Below are 18,909 nucleotides of genomic sequence, written 5' to 3'. Positions count from 1 at the left end.
GGGAATTAAAAGGAAAGCAACACCCTTCCCCTGTAATGCTTCACGTGCACATGAAGTTAATGTGTCTAAGTAAATGTGTACCTACACGAATACAGACTCACAGAAGGTATTCTGCAACATTTTTTGTGGAAGTTATACCGATACCCTGAGGATCAGTTAATACTGATCAGTTACCCTGAGGATATGATAGCACAATACCTGAGCAAACAAAATTATGAAGGCTATGAATGAAATAGGAGTATGTTTTACTCTGGAAGTTATTAAACTGCACTGCAATGTTAAGGCTCTGAAACAAGGGAAAAAGGAGGAACAAAATATTTTGAACCATTTTGGATGATGGGTGGGTGGAATTAAGCTAGGAAAACACCTGTGACAATGTTAAATCATTAGTCACTTAGGAACCATGACCACTGCATTCCAAAGGGATTACAAAAGCAGTTGCTGATGCTTTGCTGTGGTGAAGGTGTGGACTAGCAGGTGCCAGTTTGGGATGTAGGCCAGTCTGAGAGAGAGGTTCTGGTGGCTTGGTGAACACCACTGTGGGCGTGTCATACAGAGGTAAAGGCGGTGGCTGCAGCCGAGACAGAAAAAGTGTTCTTAGATTTAATTACTTATATGAGTAGCAAGGAAGAAGAAAGGAAATAGTCATACTCCAGCAGGAGTAATGTGTAACATCTGAAGCAATCACTGTAAGTACTGAATGCCTAAACTTAAGAACTGGTTGATGCGGTTTGTCACTAGGGCTGTGTGTGAAGATCAGGTAACATCAGAAGCTTGTGGCTCTTATGGTTTCCAAGGAATATTAAGGAAAAAAGACCAACTAAAGTAGCTCTGAACAGCAATCAAACCCATTTGAGGTGATCCCTGGAACAAGTTTTGACAACCTGAACATCCCAGCAACTTCCAAGAGGAAGAAGGATCTCTGAATTATAATGTAAGTGGAGATACACCATATCAGATATACTGCTGCCAAGTGTGAAAAGTTTTAGTTTTTTTTCTTTCAGGATAGGGCTGGCATGAATGCCATATAAGCAAGTACTCTCTTCGTCTTTGTGGTAACAAAACAAAATTTCTCAAAAAGGCGCAAGAAGCCAATTTTTTGTAAAAGCAACCTTAGGAACAGCTGTTTAGCAGCAGCTTAATTTCTGGTTCTTTTTTTTTTTTTTTTTTCCTTTGTAACTTAAAACTCAGACTATTTTTCAAGTCTTTACTTTACTAAAACATGATCACTGATGCTCTGAAATCTTAAACAGATAAATATTCCTCCCCACAACCATGTCACTTTATTACCTGTACACTTTTAACTGAGGGTACAAAAATGTATTCACAGGTGTGAAGATAGACAGTCTTAGAGTTTGCACTGATAAAAACTACTCATGGTTAATAGTTTGGGGGTTCATTCCAAAATAAAACTTTTGGTGAAATAGTAGCATGGAGCTGGCTAACACAACAGGTAAATATACATTTGTTTCTGCTGAGAAGTTATAATTTCTCATAAGTCAGAGAGTGTTGGAGATAATTTGAGACCCCAAAAAACCCTCTAAAACCAACTCACAGCTGTTGAACAAAACCAGAAGTGACATTAACCAATCTGGAAGTTAAGTAATCGGGAAATGCTCCTTTTTCCTTTATATGGCTTTTGCGCCCAACCACACTCCCTGTTTCCTCATCCTTAAATATAACTTATTCACGGCACACCTATTATCCTTTGTAGGAAGTTCTTCTTGTCTTGGGGTTCAAGAGAACGCATTTCCTCTGAGTAAATAATTCTGGTATCTTGTCCCATAATTACACCCACGTTGAGTAGGAACATTGGCATTAGACATACATATATTATAGGAACTAGTTAATTCATTTGACAAGTCTACAGGTATTAATAACAACTGCTAAGTACCTCTCCCTTCTCTCAAATTTCAGCTGACAGCACGAAAAGGTTGCTGGGTTTTTTCTTTTTATGATTAATGTGACTTGGACATCCTTGAAGAACAAAGTAGAAGTTGTATGCAATTCTCATAAGCTGAGGGAATGGCAGGTGAGTTCTGCGTGTCATTTGCTTCCCTTCAGCAGGTATTTTATTCAGGACGGTTTCCTTGAGATGCATGCCCTACAGGTATCTGCTCAGGTTTCTTATCCAAAGGAAATTTTATATTGTAATTTATTCTTGAACTTCATTTTCAATGTTTTATTGTTGTTATTATTAAGACCTGTTTGACAATAATTTTTAAGCTAAGCAGAGGATATTCTGGAGGAAAAAAAATAAAATAAATTCCCATTACTTCAAAAGGTACCATGCAGAACTTCATCTAAACCCTTTATTTACTTAAATGCTATTTCAGAAGTGTTAACGCTTTGTATTAACAAAATTAGTGTAATCCATCCTAATGGAGCTGTAAGCATGGAGCCTACAGATGGGAAATCAAAGATGCCTTAAAACTCTACCAAAGCAAAATAGCAATAACAAAATCTCTGCTTTTTAAAGTTTAAAATAAAGATTATTATTGAACTGGGTAATTGCAAAGCAGGCTTCTCTCTTGTTTAACGATGAAGCAAACATTTTCCAATCAGTTTTTAAAATGTTGCTTTTCAGGGAGTGCATTAGCCTACTGCAGTTCACTGTTGTCCCAGATAGTCATGCTAAAGATTCTCTTTTTCAGCCCATCAACGCTTACTCACGTTACTTCTTTGTGGTCTTAGACTACAAAGAAAAAAATTCTTCTCCCTTGAATTTAATTATGGCACTTTTTTTGCATAAGTTAGTTTTTACTTTTACTTCTTCAGAAATTATAAATAAATTGTAGTTTAGTATGCAGCTATATTGTTTCAGACCTGACTTAGTATTTGATTGCTATGCTATATGGTATGAGATAGACTTGGAAGGTTATTTGAAGATCCCTACCGTAATAGTGCGTTGTGCCATAGGCCTTAATCCATCCTTTCCATCCCACTCTTTTTGTTGTTGTTGTTATTGTTTTCTTTTGAATTCCCTTTAAAATGGTGGCAGTCATGTGCCCCCATTCTGCCTCCCCCCCCCCCCCCCCCCCCCCATTGCGTTTATGATACTAGCATTAATAAATGTGATTTGGAAGAATCCTCACCAAGGTACTTGCCCTGAGCGTTTGCCAAAAACTGCAACACAATGTTCCAGGTGTACTCTGTGGAGTCTCATAGGGCTGGTATAAAAACAGAGGATGGTGCCTCTCAGAGCTCCCTAAGACAGTATAACTGCTCACATATGAGCATGGCAATAAAACATGAACTATAGAAGAGAAAACAATCTTGCAAGGAAGGTCACACACATGCTTGCCAAAAAAGTAGTTTAGCATTTAAGGTAGCAAAAGCCACTTTATGGGTTTTAAACCACAGACCATAATAACAGTATGCATGCAGGAGGACACTCTATATCTGAGAACTCCAAGCACGCTAAGTCATCATAATTCCTCTAGGACACACAGGTGGTGCCTACTAGAACAGGAATCCCAGTGGTCCGGTTGTCACTTTGGACAGAATTAATTCAGACAGACTGATTTGTCAAAACTTTGTCAAAACCTCCAGCTTATGTCCTCAAATGCCTCTTGTTCATTCATACAAGCCAGATACTCTCTCACTATGCATCTTTCCCTACTCTAGGCCAAACGGCATCAGGATATAAGCAGGAAAAGTAAGATGTCCTAATAGCCATTTATGGGATCCTAAAAATACATAAGTTGAAAGTGTAGAGGGGCTACAGGCCACTTTATTTGGTGCTGACAGTGAAATTACATTCATTTGCCCCTGTAAATGTTTTTCTAAGTCCAGCACTATAACAGCATCCAGCACTATATAGGAAGTATAGAAGTCCTCGGTGTATGACAGCCCTGTAGGAAAATCCAAGCAGAAATTTCTATTATTGACCACTAGTCTTAATCAATTTAATGGAGCATCTGCTTTTTAGTTGTCCTTCCTTCAGTAAAATATAGCTGCTCTTAGCAACTTCATCATGCCAATTAGTAGCAAATGACTTCTTTCCATTCTGGATACTTCTTCATGTCTTTTCTTCTGTTTTACAGATCTGACACCAACACATATCAGCTGGCAGCCATCGGTCAATGCAGGCACACACCATACTGACAGATATGCCAACACGGAGTTGACTGTAAGGCGAGGACAAGCCTTCACTATTACCCTGTACTTCAACAGACCAAAGGAGACTGGGGAGAGCCTAGCATTTGTCACTGAAATAGGTAACACTCTTAGCTTAAATCAGGTTCTCACATAACTGGTCTTTATCCCTTGTAGTTCTCCCCTTATTCTATTTAGAGATGTAATTTTTCTTCGTGTATTTTTAATGCTTTTTTTCCCCCCGCAATGTGATCATTTCAAGTGTGAGGTTAATATTGAAACCACACTCTGGAATGGAAACCAATTACCGCTTCTTTCTGGCAGGACCATCCCCCTCAGAATCTCATCGTACAAAGGCTGTATTTAACCTCTCTGAGGTGGGGACAAGTGGCTGGAGTGCTGTTCAAGGACCCAGTGAGTCTGGCTATATGAACTTTACAATATCCAGCCCAGCCAATGCTGTCATTGGACGATACAACCTCATCCTCCAGGTAACCTCAGGGAACAAGATCTTCTCCAGATTCCTGGGCCAATTTGTGTTACTCTTCAACCCTTGGTGCCCAGGTAGGTACCAGTGCCTTTGCTCTTGAATGTAACTGACCTATTTGCTTTCATCTTTGCACAATGAACCTGCTCCCTCAAGTTGTCTCTCTTCAGGTTGCCAGTAGCAACAATCTCAGTTATCTGTTAGGATATCTGGTTCTACTACATTAAAAAGCTGCTGCTGCACAAGCCCCAACCTTTTAGCCTAATGAAATGTGCTATATGTGGTGATACCATAGACTCTTTCTTCAGGACTGACCAGATCACTTTTTCTGTAGATGAGGGTGGAGAGACTTTCATAAATGCATGTATTTCTCAGAACTTGAAGCAAACATACAGTAACATCCTTGACTTGCACCTAAATCAAAGCAAAACTGCTCTTGTAGATGTTAACTGCAAAGACAATAGCTCAACTAACTTTATAAAAACTGATAGAGAGCTAGTGTAACGAAGACTGGCATTTCCCATGTCTTTCATCATGGGTTAAAAAGGGACATCTCTTCCTGATCCACTTTCTATTTCTGCAGCTTCAGCATGTTGCAGAAGAAATGCAAACTCCTAAACTCTGATTTTGCAAATATGACATAGTCTAGAAACCTAGATTAGCCTTAAAATATACCACTCTACAGTTAAGTGGTCTCTTAGCCAGCCAAGTGACTAATCACTTATTTTAAAAAAAAAAAAAAAACAAACAAAAAAAACAAACCACAATCACACAATCATCCACTATTTTCTTCTGTGACCATATGCGAGTCAACGGCCACTAACAAATATGTCAAAGTCCAAGATGAAAAAAAGCTGCTAATTAGCTCAGCATGTCTTGGAAGACAGAGATAATTATAGAGCTATGTTCAGGAAACACGTATTGTCTCTGCACAGACAGTCCTGAGGGAAAATCTTTCCAGAACTCCCTGAAAGATCACTTGGAGCGTAACTTCTAATTGATGGAAACCACACTGCAGAGACTGAATTATTTGACAGCTTATTTGAACTGGAACACCAGAGTAGCAGTGGTACTCGTGAGACCAGACAAACTGTTCTCAGATGAAAACTGAGAAAAATTAAGCTGCACCATTCCAGTTTAAAACTAATGATTTTGCAGAAGAGCCCTCCAGTTTTATCAGACAATGCAGTGACCACTGTCAAACAAAACGGAGTGTCCTTAAATTAGGATGCTGATGAGTAAGCTTCTGCAGAGTGGAATAGCTCCCTGGCCCTGACAAGCAGGAATAGATTCAGTTTGAGGGTACATTACCACTATAGTATCACAGCAGAAGAGAACAAAATTATATTTTCTCAGCAAAGGATAAATGGCAGATCTGGTCTGTAGATATGGTTCTACATGGGAAGTTATTCATTATGAATCAATTCCTGTCTTTTCCAGCTTAAACTGTAATATCAGTAAAGTACAAAGAAACAGTCAGGACTAGAGATAAAGGGAAAAGCACTGGGTTGGAGAAAAGCTACGAGTGGATCCTTAAGTGTCATCTGAAAAAAATACTCTAATCAAATAGTTCATTACTGATTTTGATATGCTGACATTAAGCAGCATTGCCCATACACAGGTGGGCTGGGATACCACACAGAAATAACTGCCTGACCTTAGAGACTGGAATAGTTGAGTAGGGATAAGATAAAATATTATGAAATAAAACCCCATACGTTCAGGGAGACATAACAGTAATTTCAATGTCAGACTTACCCACTGGAAATCATGAAGAATGTGAAAGTACTTGTTAATCAAAGAAAGAGAACGAAAGTGAAATGGCCCTGAAAAATGCATAATGCAAACTTAAACTGTATTAAAGGACACAGTTACTCAGTTTTAAATATTAATACCATTGTATGAAGTGACAAGATCTCATTTGGAATCTTCTTTCAGTTAATCATTCCTGAACAGGAATTATGAACTAAAATATGTTCACTGTAGGGTTACTAGGATAACTGAACACATGAAAAGCCTTTGGACAAGACAGAATTTCTAGTTTAGCAAACCGAAAGCAGTTAGTTTCAGAGGTAGTATATCTGAAATAAATACAGAATTTGGACACAGAAAATACTGATCTTACCACAGTGGTAAGAAACCAATAAGCTTATTAATTCATCGACGTATTTGTTTCAAACCTGTGGTTAAAACAAAAGTGATGTTTTAACATTAATAGATTTCTCTTTAAGTGTCCTTAAGAGACTTTAAGATACTTGCAAGCCAGCCTCTGATAACGATACATTATGTCCAAATACTACTGAAGGAATGTACAGTTAATGACTGAAGAATGCCAATCATGAATTAATTGAATGATCATACACTGCTTATCTATAGCTCATCAGTGAACATGTCAATTGTAAAACTTGAGGGGATAAAAGGTTTGAGAATTTTATAGAATGCATCTTTTTCCGTAGATGTCTGATACTTGCCACTTGTTTCTGTAACAGAGATTACATGAAGCAAAGACTAGAAGCATACCTATATTAGAAAGCATACTTACATATTGATTAAAAACTATCAGTAGAAATTTATATCCTGCTTGTTTTTCACTACACCAGGATAAACTTTAACTTTGAGAGGACAGAAGATATATCAACTTTGTATTTCTGTATTAAAAGGAATTAATTTAATAAAGGATTAGGTCTATAGTGGTCTTTCTATAACTGTCACAAAAGAGGACTATCGCAGCCAATTGCATTGGTTTTTTGTTTTTTGGGTTTTTTTTCCTTTTTTTCCTCCTTGCGTACTGAGAGTAACAGAAGGGGATGCTATTGTTTAGTCATACTTGAAGAGACTACTTGGGTATGCTGTGGCTTTTTTTCCTCCTTTTAGAGTAATGTCAATTTTGCTCTGAGTTTTTGGTAGGAATAGTGTTTTTATAAAAAGAAATCTAAGTACACTTATTCAAAGAACTGACTCTAGAACACTATAATTGAGAGTATATAAACCTTAGGGGAAAAAAGATGTTCTTCAAGTGATTACAGGAGGACATTTAGATTGCTCAGAATCATAAACTCATAGGGCTAGAAGGATTTTAGGAAGTTATGTAGTCCCACACCATGCTCTAAGGCAGGTTCAGTTTAGCACTTTGGTCATTTCTGACAGGTCTTGAATTCCTTCTCAATGGTCAGCCATTACGGAAGCTCCAGGACCTCTCCCAACAATTCACTCCAATAAAACACTAGCCTTTCCGTTACAATTTTTTCCCTATTAATTAACCAAATCTTTTTTGCTTGGATTTTAGCATATAACTTCTCATCCTACATATGATAGCCACCAAGAGCCGATTACTCCCCATCTGCCCCATCCCCTTCACAAGAATTTCTGGAATTGATTCCAATGCTTGCCCAAGTCCTCACCCCCGTTTCTTTCTACCTTAAATAATTCTTAATTATTTCATAAGTTGTATTTTCTTCATACGTCATATTTTCAGGATTGCTGAGCATTCTCAGTGCTCCTTTCCACATCTTGAAGTGCAGCACCTGGAACTGCACACAGATCTCTAGGTGAATGCTGGCCCAAAAGCTTGGGAATAAACAATGATGATATCATTTAAAAAAAAAAAAAAAAAAAAAGATCTGTGGAGTGTGGACTGCCACCATGAAAATAGACTTATGTCATGTGATATAAGTTTTTAAATAAATTACAGTATTTTTTTTGCAGGAAGAGAAGGATGAGGAGTTCCTAGGAAGGCAAAGAAGTTTACTCAATAAAATAGAAAAGCTGATTTTTATATGTATTTCTTGAAATGCTGAAGCTTTCAGAAAGTAATTTTAAACTGTGAAATTAAACACAGAGCCAAGTAGATATTGCTACCTAAAAAATGATCAAAACAACCTAAACATCTGTGGGAAGCCAGTGCTTTCATAGCAGCTAGATACTGTGCCACAGACTAGAGAAAACAAAGAGTAACAATGAAATCAAAGTGAACGGTTGAGCAGGCTATCCTAATAACATTCCTGATAGCACTTTGGATCAGGCAAGTAGAGATCTACATTTAGGAATCTTAAAACAAGATGAAAATGACTGGAAAGCAGAGAAAAATGTCATTTGTGTGATTCTTTTCAAATGTCTATTCTACTTCTAACTACCCTGAGAGGGCACAAAAATCCAGTGAGGTAGCCTGGACTTTTCTCCATCTTCCTCAAAAAAATACAATGCACAGATAGGGGACATTTAGATAATACGCAAAGGCTATACTAAAATTAGGGAAAAAAGTTGGAGTAATGTACCATGATTTGCTCTTCCCCCCCCGCCCCGGTCATATATAATAGCAGGCATTTTCACTGAACTGTACATGTTCACTGAACTGTGACAATGCATTTTCCAAATAGTAGTTTTCCCGTTGCCAGATCAAGATACAAATGTTTTCTCGAAGGTTGCTAGTATTCCTAGCTTTAAGTGTAAAAGCATGTCCAACTTTGTTTCAGGTGATGATGTCTACATGGCTAATGAAAGTGAGAGACAAGAATATGTTCTAAATGAAAATGGAATAATCTTTGTGGGCAATGCAAAGTACATTGAAGCAAGAGGATGGTACTATGGACAGGTAAGCCACAGGGAATTCATTTGGGCTCTTTCTGTCTCCAGAAGCATTTTCTCTTATCATTATTTGCCTCTCTGATAGGTATGCCTATTTATATGAAAACTGAATAAATCCGGGTAGTCTTACTCGTGGTTTGCTCACTGTGTGCCTTATAGGACGTTGGTGTGAAAGATGGCTTAGCACAGCACTGCAGCTAGGTCTGACTTCCACATGCGCGTCAAGCTCATGGTACAAGTGTGCACCTCATCTGTGATAAAAACATCCAAAGTACAGGTGACAATATACTCGTGTGGCTCCAACACACCCACTATTCTTGTGATGCAGTTACAGTGGGCCAGAATTGACATTGACATTGAACCACAGAATGGTTTGGGTTGGGACCTTTTAAAGACCTTTTACTCCAATCTCCCTGCGATGAGCAGGGACACCTTCAACTACATCAAGTTGCTCAAAGTCCCATCCAACCTGACCTTGAATGTTTCCAGGGCTATAACTCAAGAGAATCTAATAACTGCAGTCAGAATAAGATCCACGGTATCCTGCCAAATTTTTGCTTTATTTAGTTAGCCCTCTCTTAAGCCAATATTCCAGTGTGAACTGCACACCACTGTCTCTGTGCCTCACTGTCCTTATCACCTTTGGGCTGGAATATCTTAGAAAGGAGGAATTGCAGTAGAACCTCCTCTAATTCTGCTTGGCAAAATATCTATTTTCCTAAAAACTTATCTTGTCTGATCAGTTTCAAGACCACCTTCTAAACATCTGTCTCACCATGCTTGATCTGAGCCTGTACTATCGCCAGGACCCAGCCATTGATGTATCCCGAAGAGGAGATCCTAAATATGTGGGCCGAGTCATCAGTTCCATGGTAAGAAATGGACAACTTAATCTGAGTTCCACATGCTTAGGCAGAAAGCATTAGTTATACCGCTGAGACTCAGCCACCTGCACCTTAAGCTATATAATTAACTGGATACAGTGCATTACACATAATTGATTTTGTGCATTCTGTCCACCGGCCTATTTTTAGATCAATGGAAATGATAATGATAACGGAGTTCTCCTAGGAAAGTGGCAAGGAAGTTTCCATTCACATGAGAATCCATCCAGATGGGATGGCAGTGTGGTAATTCTCCAGAAATGGCGTCAGGACAACTACAAGCCTGTTCAGTATGGCCAGTGCTGGGTTTTTGCAGGTGTGATGTGTACAGGTAAGCTTTAAGAATAGAGGGCTGTGGTAAAACGGAGGTATTTGTGACCTCTGGTTTTATCAAAACTACAACGCAATTAATTCTACAAGAGGAACAGTCCTCTGAAGATGGAAAATGCTGAAGAATCACAAAATATTTAGGCACCTAAGTTTGTTTCTCAGATATGTGTAATCATTGAACTAAAGCTGTGGGGTTTTGTTGTTTGTTTATTTGTCTGTGTGGTTTTGCTTTTGTTTTTATTTTTGTTTTGTTTTGTTTTTTTTGTAATATATTTCAGTTCTGAGGTGCTTGGGGATTCCAACTCGTTTGGTTTCAAACTTTAACTCTGCCCATGATGTGGATAGAAACCTGAGTATTGATAAATACTATGACAGCTCTGGAAAGAGTCTTAATATCAGCAAGGATTCCACGTGGTAAATACAATTTTTTGCATCTCACTGATAATTAGAGAGAGGATTTGTAAGACTTAAACATGAACACTAGTAGTAAAAAAGCAACCAAGTGGACAAAATTTAATACAAATATCTAAACTAATACACTAGATATCAATTTGGAAAGAAAACATACTTCATGGGTTTCAGATAACAGTTACTTCAAACAACCAACCAGCCCAATTTTCTGCAGTCCCTGGCCTCAAACAAGTTGCAACTTTTTTAAAAAAGTATGTTTCCACTGACAGTGTACCAGTTCCCAAGGCTCTTTTAACTACTGACCCCTAACCAGTCTGCTCCTGATAACGCAGCTGTGTACCTTCCATGCTCCTAACTGGTCTACTGCTTCCATAATTTTCTCTTATCACACATTCAAAGCCTGTGTTTCTCAGCTTGGCTTGTCATACTCCCCGGGTAGATGGGGGCCTCCCCAAGAAGTTCTCCAGCATTCCTTTAACTAGACATTCCCTTTGTAGGAGCAGAAAAAAAGAGAGAACAATCCAAACACCTCCCAACCTGTTTACTGGACACTGTAGTCCACTGCTGTAATCTGCAAGTGATCCATGATTATCAATCAAGCCCCAAAATTTGAGTAGCCAAGAAAATATTATTTTCTCTAAATAATATAGTTTTATACTTCGGTTGCCCTTCAGTTTTAAAATCTTTACTCTGCAGCCACTTTTCAGAAAGTGAACTAACTAAGCCCAAGGATATATCATATAGCTCAAAGTCTCTGTGCACGCTAGGCTTCGCCTAAAGTATCATCTTTACTTAGCCTGTTTTCACTGAGTGTATGTGATTGAAGGATATGGAAAGTCATCTCTTAAATTCCTTAAAAGTATTAGCCTCTGAACAAAATTCAGCCAACAAATCATCTTTTCAGGGTGTTCCTGTGACCTACGTTTACCAATCTTTCATGCTCTCCTTTCCTTTCGGAGTTTGTGGAACTCATTACCACTGGATGCTGTTGAAAACAAACCTGTAAGGAGTTTTTAAACAGGACAAAAGATTTTCATAGAGAATAAGATGACTAATGACCACTAAGCCCAGTAGTCTCAATATAATGACTAATTCAGAAAGTCCCTAATTCAAACTGCAAGAAATCATAGAGCATATCAGGGGAAGGGTCATTCTACTCACGTGCTGTTCTTACCTGTTTTCTAAACATCTAGTGCTGCGCACTAATACAAATGGACTACTGGACTTTATGAGCATTTATCTGACCCAGTATAGCTATGTTAAGTTTCTATTGAAATAAAGAATTTCCCACATTTGAAGATTACTAAACACAATCATCAAGTGTTGCCTACACTCAAGGCTTAATTAAGTCTTTCAGTTATAGTTCATATTTCTCCCAAAACAAGCTGTTGACATCTATATTCTCTCCCTCCTTGCCCTGAAGTCTACACCTCAAAAGCAGGCAGTAAATTTATCATTTGAAAGAGGTAGTGAGTTCCTGTAACTAGACAGCTTGTCACATCTTAGAGAATCTTTAAAAAAACAAAATCCCATACTCCTTTCAAATTGGATGCTCGTATGTCTCTATTTCTATGCTTTCTACACACTGTTCTTTGTCTTCAGGGATTATCACGTCTGGAATGAAAGCTGGTTTATTCGCCCAGACTTGGGATCATCATACAATGGATGGCAGGTTTTAGATGCAACTCCACAAGAACAAAGCAAAGGTGATAGCATAAGTTATTAGCATGACTTAACATTTCTTCTCCAAACTGAGCACAACTAACAAGGTTTGACTTTTTTCCCCTCTCATGTTTTAGGATTATTTCAGTGTGGCCCTGCATCTGTCATAGCCATCAAAGAAGGTGATGTAAACTTGGATTATGACACTTTATTTGTGTATACGGAGGTGAATGCAGATTGCAACAGATGGATTGTATACAATGATGGAACTAAGAAAAGAGTTTATTGTGATACGGAAATAATTGGCAGGTTTATCAGCACCAAAGCTGTGGGCAGCAATTCCCGTGTGGATGTCACCCATAATTACAAATATCCAGAAGGTAAAGGAATTATCACAAATAATCTCCTTGTTATCACAATTATCTCCTACTGAATTCTTGGTTCTAGAAAGCTAGGATGGGTATCCCGTTTTCTTTGAGCATCTCTCCCTTCAGGAAATATTTCTGCCAGTGTTCTCAGACTACTTTCTTAATACAATTGGTGTTACATTTCTGGTTTTGTGTATTTAGTAGTTTCCTTATTAAGACACAATACAAAATATACTTTGGTCCCTTACGTAGAACTATAAAATGTGATACATACACAAAACAGGGCTTTAAAATACATTTTACTACCCAATGCAGACAAACCCTCAAGCTGTCATACCAAAACCTCTTAAAACTGAGTCCACCATGTATCACAAACCGTGCACAGGTTTGTAATATGGAAAGTTACAGATGAGTAAGTACTAATTTTCCAGCATATATGGCAGAGAGAGTGGGGCAACAATCAAACCACTAATCTAAAACCTTAAACTTCAGTCCTCTAACTCTGGACATTCGTCTGCCTTATAACTTCATGCTCAGTTTCTCTCAGCAATTAAGTTCTTTCTTGCTGTCTCTGTTCCAACTCATCTTTCCTTCTGAAGACCCCATTAAATCTGACTCCCAAGACAAGGGACTCAATCTCTCTCTGACTGTATAAATTCACCGAGTTAGGCTCTCTTGTGCTCCTGCTCCAATATCTACCCATCAGCTACCCAGCCGTTCAGCTGTTATGTGTTTGCGCTCCCGGTGGACTCAGTCTCCACATTATCAGAATCTGGACACAAAACTACTAGGAAACAGTAAAGGGACGAAGTGTCATTCACCTGTACTTAGGAAAACAAAGCAGCAAAGGTTGAGAACTGAAAAGCCATGTTTGCAGGAATATTTTTATCTTCCCTCACAAACTTGGTACCTATGTTTTTCCATCTTTTTAAATTTAGGGTTACAGATTTCATATAATAGTTTGCTTAATGTTTATGGCTCAACGTCTTAAAAAAAAAAAAGGGGGGGGGGGAAAAAAGAGGAACAGGTATCTCAATTTTTAAAGAGTTTGCCATTCAGAATCAGTGGTCATATTTCAATACCTCACTCATCAAGGTTTTAGTGCAACCATATACAGTTTGGTTATCATCAGATTAGCAAAGTAACACTTATCACACTACTGCATGTTCTGACCAAAGAAAAATAATTTTTGCATCCTAACCAAAAACAAATGCATTTCATTTTTGTGACTTATTCACCTTATTACATTATGTTTATTACTTTCCTGTGAAAAACCTGAACAAAGACCTAATAAAAATATGGGGAACTTTTAGGTATTGCATGTATCTGGGTGATGCAGAGCTGACACCCTATATAATTCCGAAAGCCTTTATACTGAGAAGGTGCAATGTCAACAAAAGGACAAATATTTCTTGGTTCTCTCCTCTGCTCAGGTTCTTCTGAGGAAAGACGAGTTTATAAAAAGGCCTTGGCCAAGATATTTGGATCAAACATCACAGAAGGACACACAGAATCTCCAGATGAAAGACCTTCAGAGACAATTAGAAACCCTGGGATCTCTGGGAAATTCAAGCTGGCTGAACCTCCAGTGTTTGGCAAAGACATTACCCTAATCTTAATTCTCAATAACCTAACTTTTGACCACAAGACTGTGAAGGTGGACATGAGTGCGTCAACCATCCTGTACACAAGGAGAACAGTGGCAGAGATCCTGAAAGCAACCACTTCTGTGGATCTTGGTTCTAAACAAGGTAACTTTTAATGTCCCTAAGGGACCAATATATCCCTCTTCTTAGCCACATGAAGGCAACTGGCAGGAAGAAACAAGACTATCATATCTGTATCAGACTTGTAGTGCATCTACTTGTTTCATCTCTTAATAGCATTGTTTATGACTATATTTTACGAGATTTTTTTTTTTCCCTCTGAAAACTTTCAGTAGTTCAACCAGGAATTGAAGCTCTCGTGAAATGTTATATAGAAGGCTACATATATATTATAGCTCCAGAAGCAATACTTTATGCGTGTGTTTGGTGATTATTATACATATAGGAACACATCTTTATCTTAACAAAAAAAAAGTCAGACATATGCTTTCTGGCACTCAACAGGCAACACTTTAATGTAAATTAACTAGGACAAGTGTTAAAAGTTTCACTGTAACTCTGTCTCTTTTGAACAGCCAATGGTATGAAAACAATTATAGAGATCTTTTTCATCCCCAGGGGCTACAAAGATAAACATTTTTTCCATACACAGCAGAAAAACTGTAGGACTACAGTGAGGAGCTGACCAGGTCACTTGAAAAGGATCTCTGTGAAACTTGACCCAAACTTTCTTCTCGACTGAAGGAAACCAAATAGGATGTAAGGAGGGAGTAGATAAAAATGGTTATACCACTAATTCTAAGAAATACAAAGGGACAGGAATCCAGTGAAATGCAGGTGAGCAGATTCCCTCAGTTTCAGGCCAAAATCCTCCATTCAAAACTTTAAGGGTCAAATGAGTCAAAGTAGACAAGGATAAGCAGAAGAGGGAATATACACCAGAAGAGGGAATACACAACCAGTCTCAAAAGGCAGAAATATATACAGACTCCAGCTGTCTTATCTTCTGGTCTCTTCAGTAATTTCAAAAATGCTCACAATAACTCTCTTTCGCATTATTTGAGAATGTAAAGGTTCCTAAATATATGTCTGAATTCCAGGGAAACATATCCGGTTAAAGATCCCTTATTCTTATTATGGAAAATATCTGACTACTGACAAAAGGATCCAAGTTACTGCTTTGTGTGAAGTCATGCACATGCATGGGGTAAAGTTGCTGGTGGAGAAGACAATCATTTTAGAGGACACAAACATTATCATTAAGGTAAACAGTTCTCTCCCTGATGTCCCGAACAGACAGAAATAACTAAAGAGTCTTTCTGGAGCTCAGATCTTAAGATGAGAATTTGGGGATATGTGCATTAATTTAGGCCCCAATTTCAGATGTTGCTCTAAAATTAAATTGAGAAAGTAAGCATGCAAGACACCAATTTTGAATCTTTGCCTGAATGTGCCCCGTGTTCTTCAGAACAGCTCTGTTACCTTCTTTCTTTCCCAGTCACATGCCGCTGCTTTACGTTCATCAGAACTTGTTTTCATTTCACCTGTATTCTAGTTATTGACAAGTGCACGTGTTGGCCTTATACAACTTTGCCTACTCCTCAAAATACCAATTTAAACCCTTAATCATAATCTATGCTAGGTCCAGTTAATATTGTTTTAACACTTCTACCCTAATCAACGATGTGCCAAAAAACCCACTCAGGAAGCCAAAGATCGGACAGGTTTAATGAGACATGTCTGTATAGTCAGGGCTCTATTTCACTGAAATTGTGCACAGACTCCTGCATACAGCTTGACAGCACTGTTTATCTCATCCAAATCCAGCTTCAAGTATTAGGAAAGGCATACTAGCCATCATTTAAATTTCACTTCTCCTACCAATATCTCATTCATCCTCAAATACAAGAGGTGTTCTGCTTACAGTTTGACTGAAGTCTGGCTCCAGAAAAGTGGAAAACAGTGAATGATCAGAAACGTGTCTTTGCAATTTAGATTCCTCGGCGGGTTGTAGTGAACAAAGCTGTTACTCTAGAGATCTCCTATGCCAATCCCCTCCCTGAACCGGTGAACTGCTGTGTACTACTAGTGACTTTGATGAATCAACAGGTCAAGATAAAGTAAGTGAAAGCTGTAGTCAGTGCTTCTAATATGACCAATAGCATGTCTAGTTTCCCAGTAAGAGAAAAATCATGGTGGAATTGTCTTTCTTTATATTTGCTATTTATGAAAATAAAAATGCCACCAAATATATATTGAGATATGATGATTTCTCAATCAGATATTTTTTTTTTTCCATGTAGGAACTTCTTTAACAACTAAAACCTTCTAAAGCAAACAGGCATGTCAAATTCTTTTGTGTCTCTGGTATTTCTTATACAGCTTGGTTTTGTGTTTCTATGTAGTTTTTTGGGTTTTTTATATACAGTACCCTAATACTAGAAAAATAAGTCTGAGCTGAAACAAGTAATACACTGCCATAGCTTCCCTCATTTCAGCCCAAACAAGAAGTTGCTCTCTTCTCCTTTGAAGTAAGATAAAATCATGCCTTTTCAAAACATGAGAGCAAAATGGTTTTTTTCTTTTCCTCTGGACTCGGCTGCTTTATGGATTAACTCAGTGTTGAGTAGTTCATATTTTCTAAAGCTTGCAAAATTTCCTAAAGCCTGACTTGCTGGGGCTCTGGAAATATTTGCACATAATAATCCATAAAAATATGGAAAACATTATTCCAGTGAAAGACTAAGGCAACTTAGGCCAAAAGAAGACACAAAACAAAGCACCCTGACGATTACAAAAAGCATACTATTGCCAAAGTGATATGAACCAAGCAGGCATTGGACAGAGTGCTAAACTTTGACATGACAGTTTTCCTATTCTGTGTTGGTTATCAAAACTTGCACTCAGCCCTAAGATGGAGGCATGACATACCAATTCTCATTTCCATCAGTCTATTCAAGAATAAATTAAGATAGTAATACCTTTTCTCATTTCTTAGTCTACACAAGGCCTCAAACCCTAAGTACTTCTCAAAAACCAAGGCTGGGTCTCAAGTAACTGTTGATGCCCTAGGTAGCATGCAGTTTTTCTTCTTGGGAATCTCAAGGAAAGACAATGCAAGCCTGATTTAATTGTGTTTTTTTGTTTTTTGTTTTTTTTTTTCCCCCCTCCTCCAGCCTGGCACAACTGGCACCGAGGGAGAGATCAAAAATTTACTTTGAATTCACACCTCGCAGGACTGGGCCCTTACAGCTGCAAGTAGACTTCTCTTGTGACAAATTTTCACATGTTAAGGGATTTGTAACCATTGCAGTAGCACCTGCATAATGTGATGCAATCAATCTCCTATTTCAGCATTAACATGGCAAGACATACTCCTCTGTATAGGGACAGTGATGACAGCAAGAAACTTTCCACAAAAATTGGTGACCCTGCAATAGAATCAAGTCTCCTGCTTTCACAGTGCTTAATTATTTAGTCTCTAATTGTATTTCTTTTTTTTTTTGTCCTCTTGTCTAGAAAAATGAAGCTTCTTCCTTGTAGAAATAGTTCCACTGTTTTATCAAATCTTATTTTGTTAAGCTCCTGGTTTTCACTTTTCCATCAGATTATTAATACAGTCTCTTTTCAACCACATTCTAATTGTCAGCAATAAATAAAAACTATTCATATAATTGTATTCTGTTGTAATGAGTTGTGCATTCCATGGAAATATGAGAAATCACAAGATTGAGGAAAGTTCTTTTTCCTTCATTTTACAAGCTTTTTCCTAACAAAATAGAACATTTCCTCCATTGTTCATTTATTTTCTGTATTTTGTGACACCTGTAACTCCATGAATGGGGAGGGAAAAAAACCTACAAAGGCTGGAAAAAGTAATGTTTGGAGTCCATGACAGCAGTATTTCTATAGCCTGTGGGCATAAGCCTGTCACAGAGCAGACAACACATGTACATATTCGAATCAGTAACTTAATTCCTATGTAACATGACAGAGTCCAAAGCACCTTGAAGCACAGGGAGAGTCTTGCATTAATATGGAAGTCCAGAAACACAAGATAACTGTCACCTTTTGCCCACCAGTGTAAGGTCACTGGAGACAAGGAACATTTGTCTTCAAACCTTCTCGGTGCAACTTGTTCACAGGCAGCCCCTACTCCATACCTTTGTCACAGTGTTTGCATACCGATGCCTATTTTGTGGGTTCCCTAATCCTAACATTGCCAGCTACCAGGTCTCACCTGAAATGCACTTTCAGGTAGCCTTTAGAATTCTCCATTACTGCAGGCAACGTAGCCTCTCCAAGGACTGCTATGAAAGCTAATGACTGACAGGACACAGCATCCACCTGGCTACAGTTCAGAAGTAGAGTGTGAGGCAACGATTGTGTACAAGTAGCCCTGCCAAGCCTGAAAATTTAGATTCATTATCCGATTTATAAAATGTTTAATGCAAAATTAATAAGGCCAAAAATCTGAA

The 18,909-nt window shown here is 38.2% G+C and overlaps 1 protein-coding gene across 1 annotated transcript; it reads left to right on the top strand.

Moving 5' to 3' along the window:
- Positions 1-654: 654 nt before the first annotated feature.
- Positions 655-18,250, top strand: LOC104362469 (protein-glutamine gamma-glutamyltransferase 6). The gene is made up of 14 exons (XM_009968779.3): positions 655-934; positions 1,918-2,032; positions 4,047-4,220; positions 4,423-4,662; positions 9,058-9,176; positions 9,913-10,041; positions 10,204-10,384; positions 10,662-10,797; positions 12,397-12,500; positions 12,594-12,836; positions 14,258-14,575; positions 15,532-15,695; positions 16,427-16,551; positions 17,608-18,250. Exons 2-14 carry the CDS (start codon positions 2,026-2,028, stop codon positions 17,756-17,758), a joined length of 2,091 nt encoding a protein of 696 aa, XP_009967081.2. The 5' UTR covers positions 655-934; positions 1,918-2,025; the 3' UTR covers positions 17,759-18,250.
- Positions 18,251-18,909: the final 659 nt, after the last annotated feature.

This window comes from Tyto alba, unplaced genomic scaffold (assembly GCF_018691265.1).
Source record: "Tyto alba isolate M040663 unplaced genomic scaffold, T.alba_DEE_v4.0 Super-Scaffold_33, whole genome shotgun sequence".
Lineage (NCBI taxonomy): Eukaryota > Metazoa > Chordata > Aves > Strigiformes > Tytonidae > Tyto > Tyto alba.
Note: the sequence above shows the minus strand (reverse complement) of the source record. Positions and strands in the feature narration are given on the sequence as shown.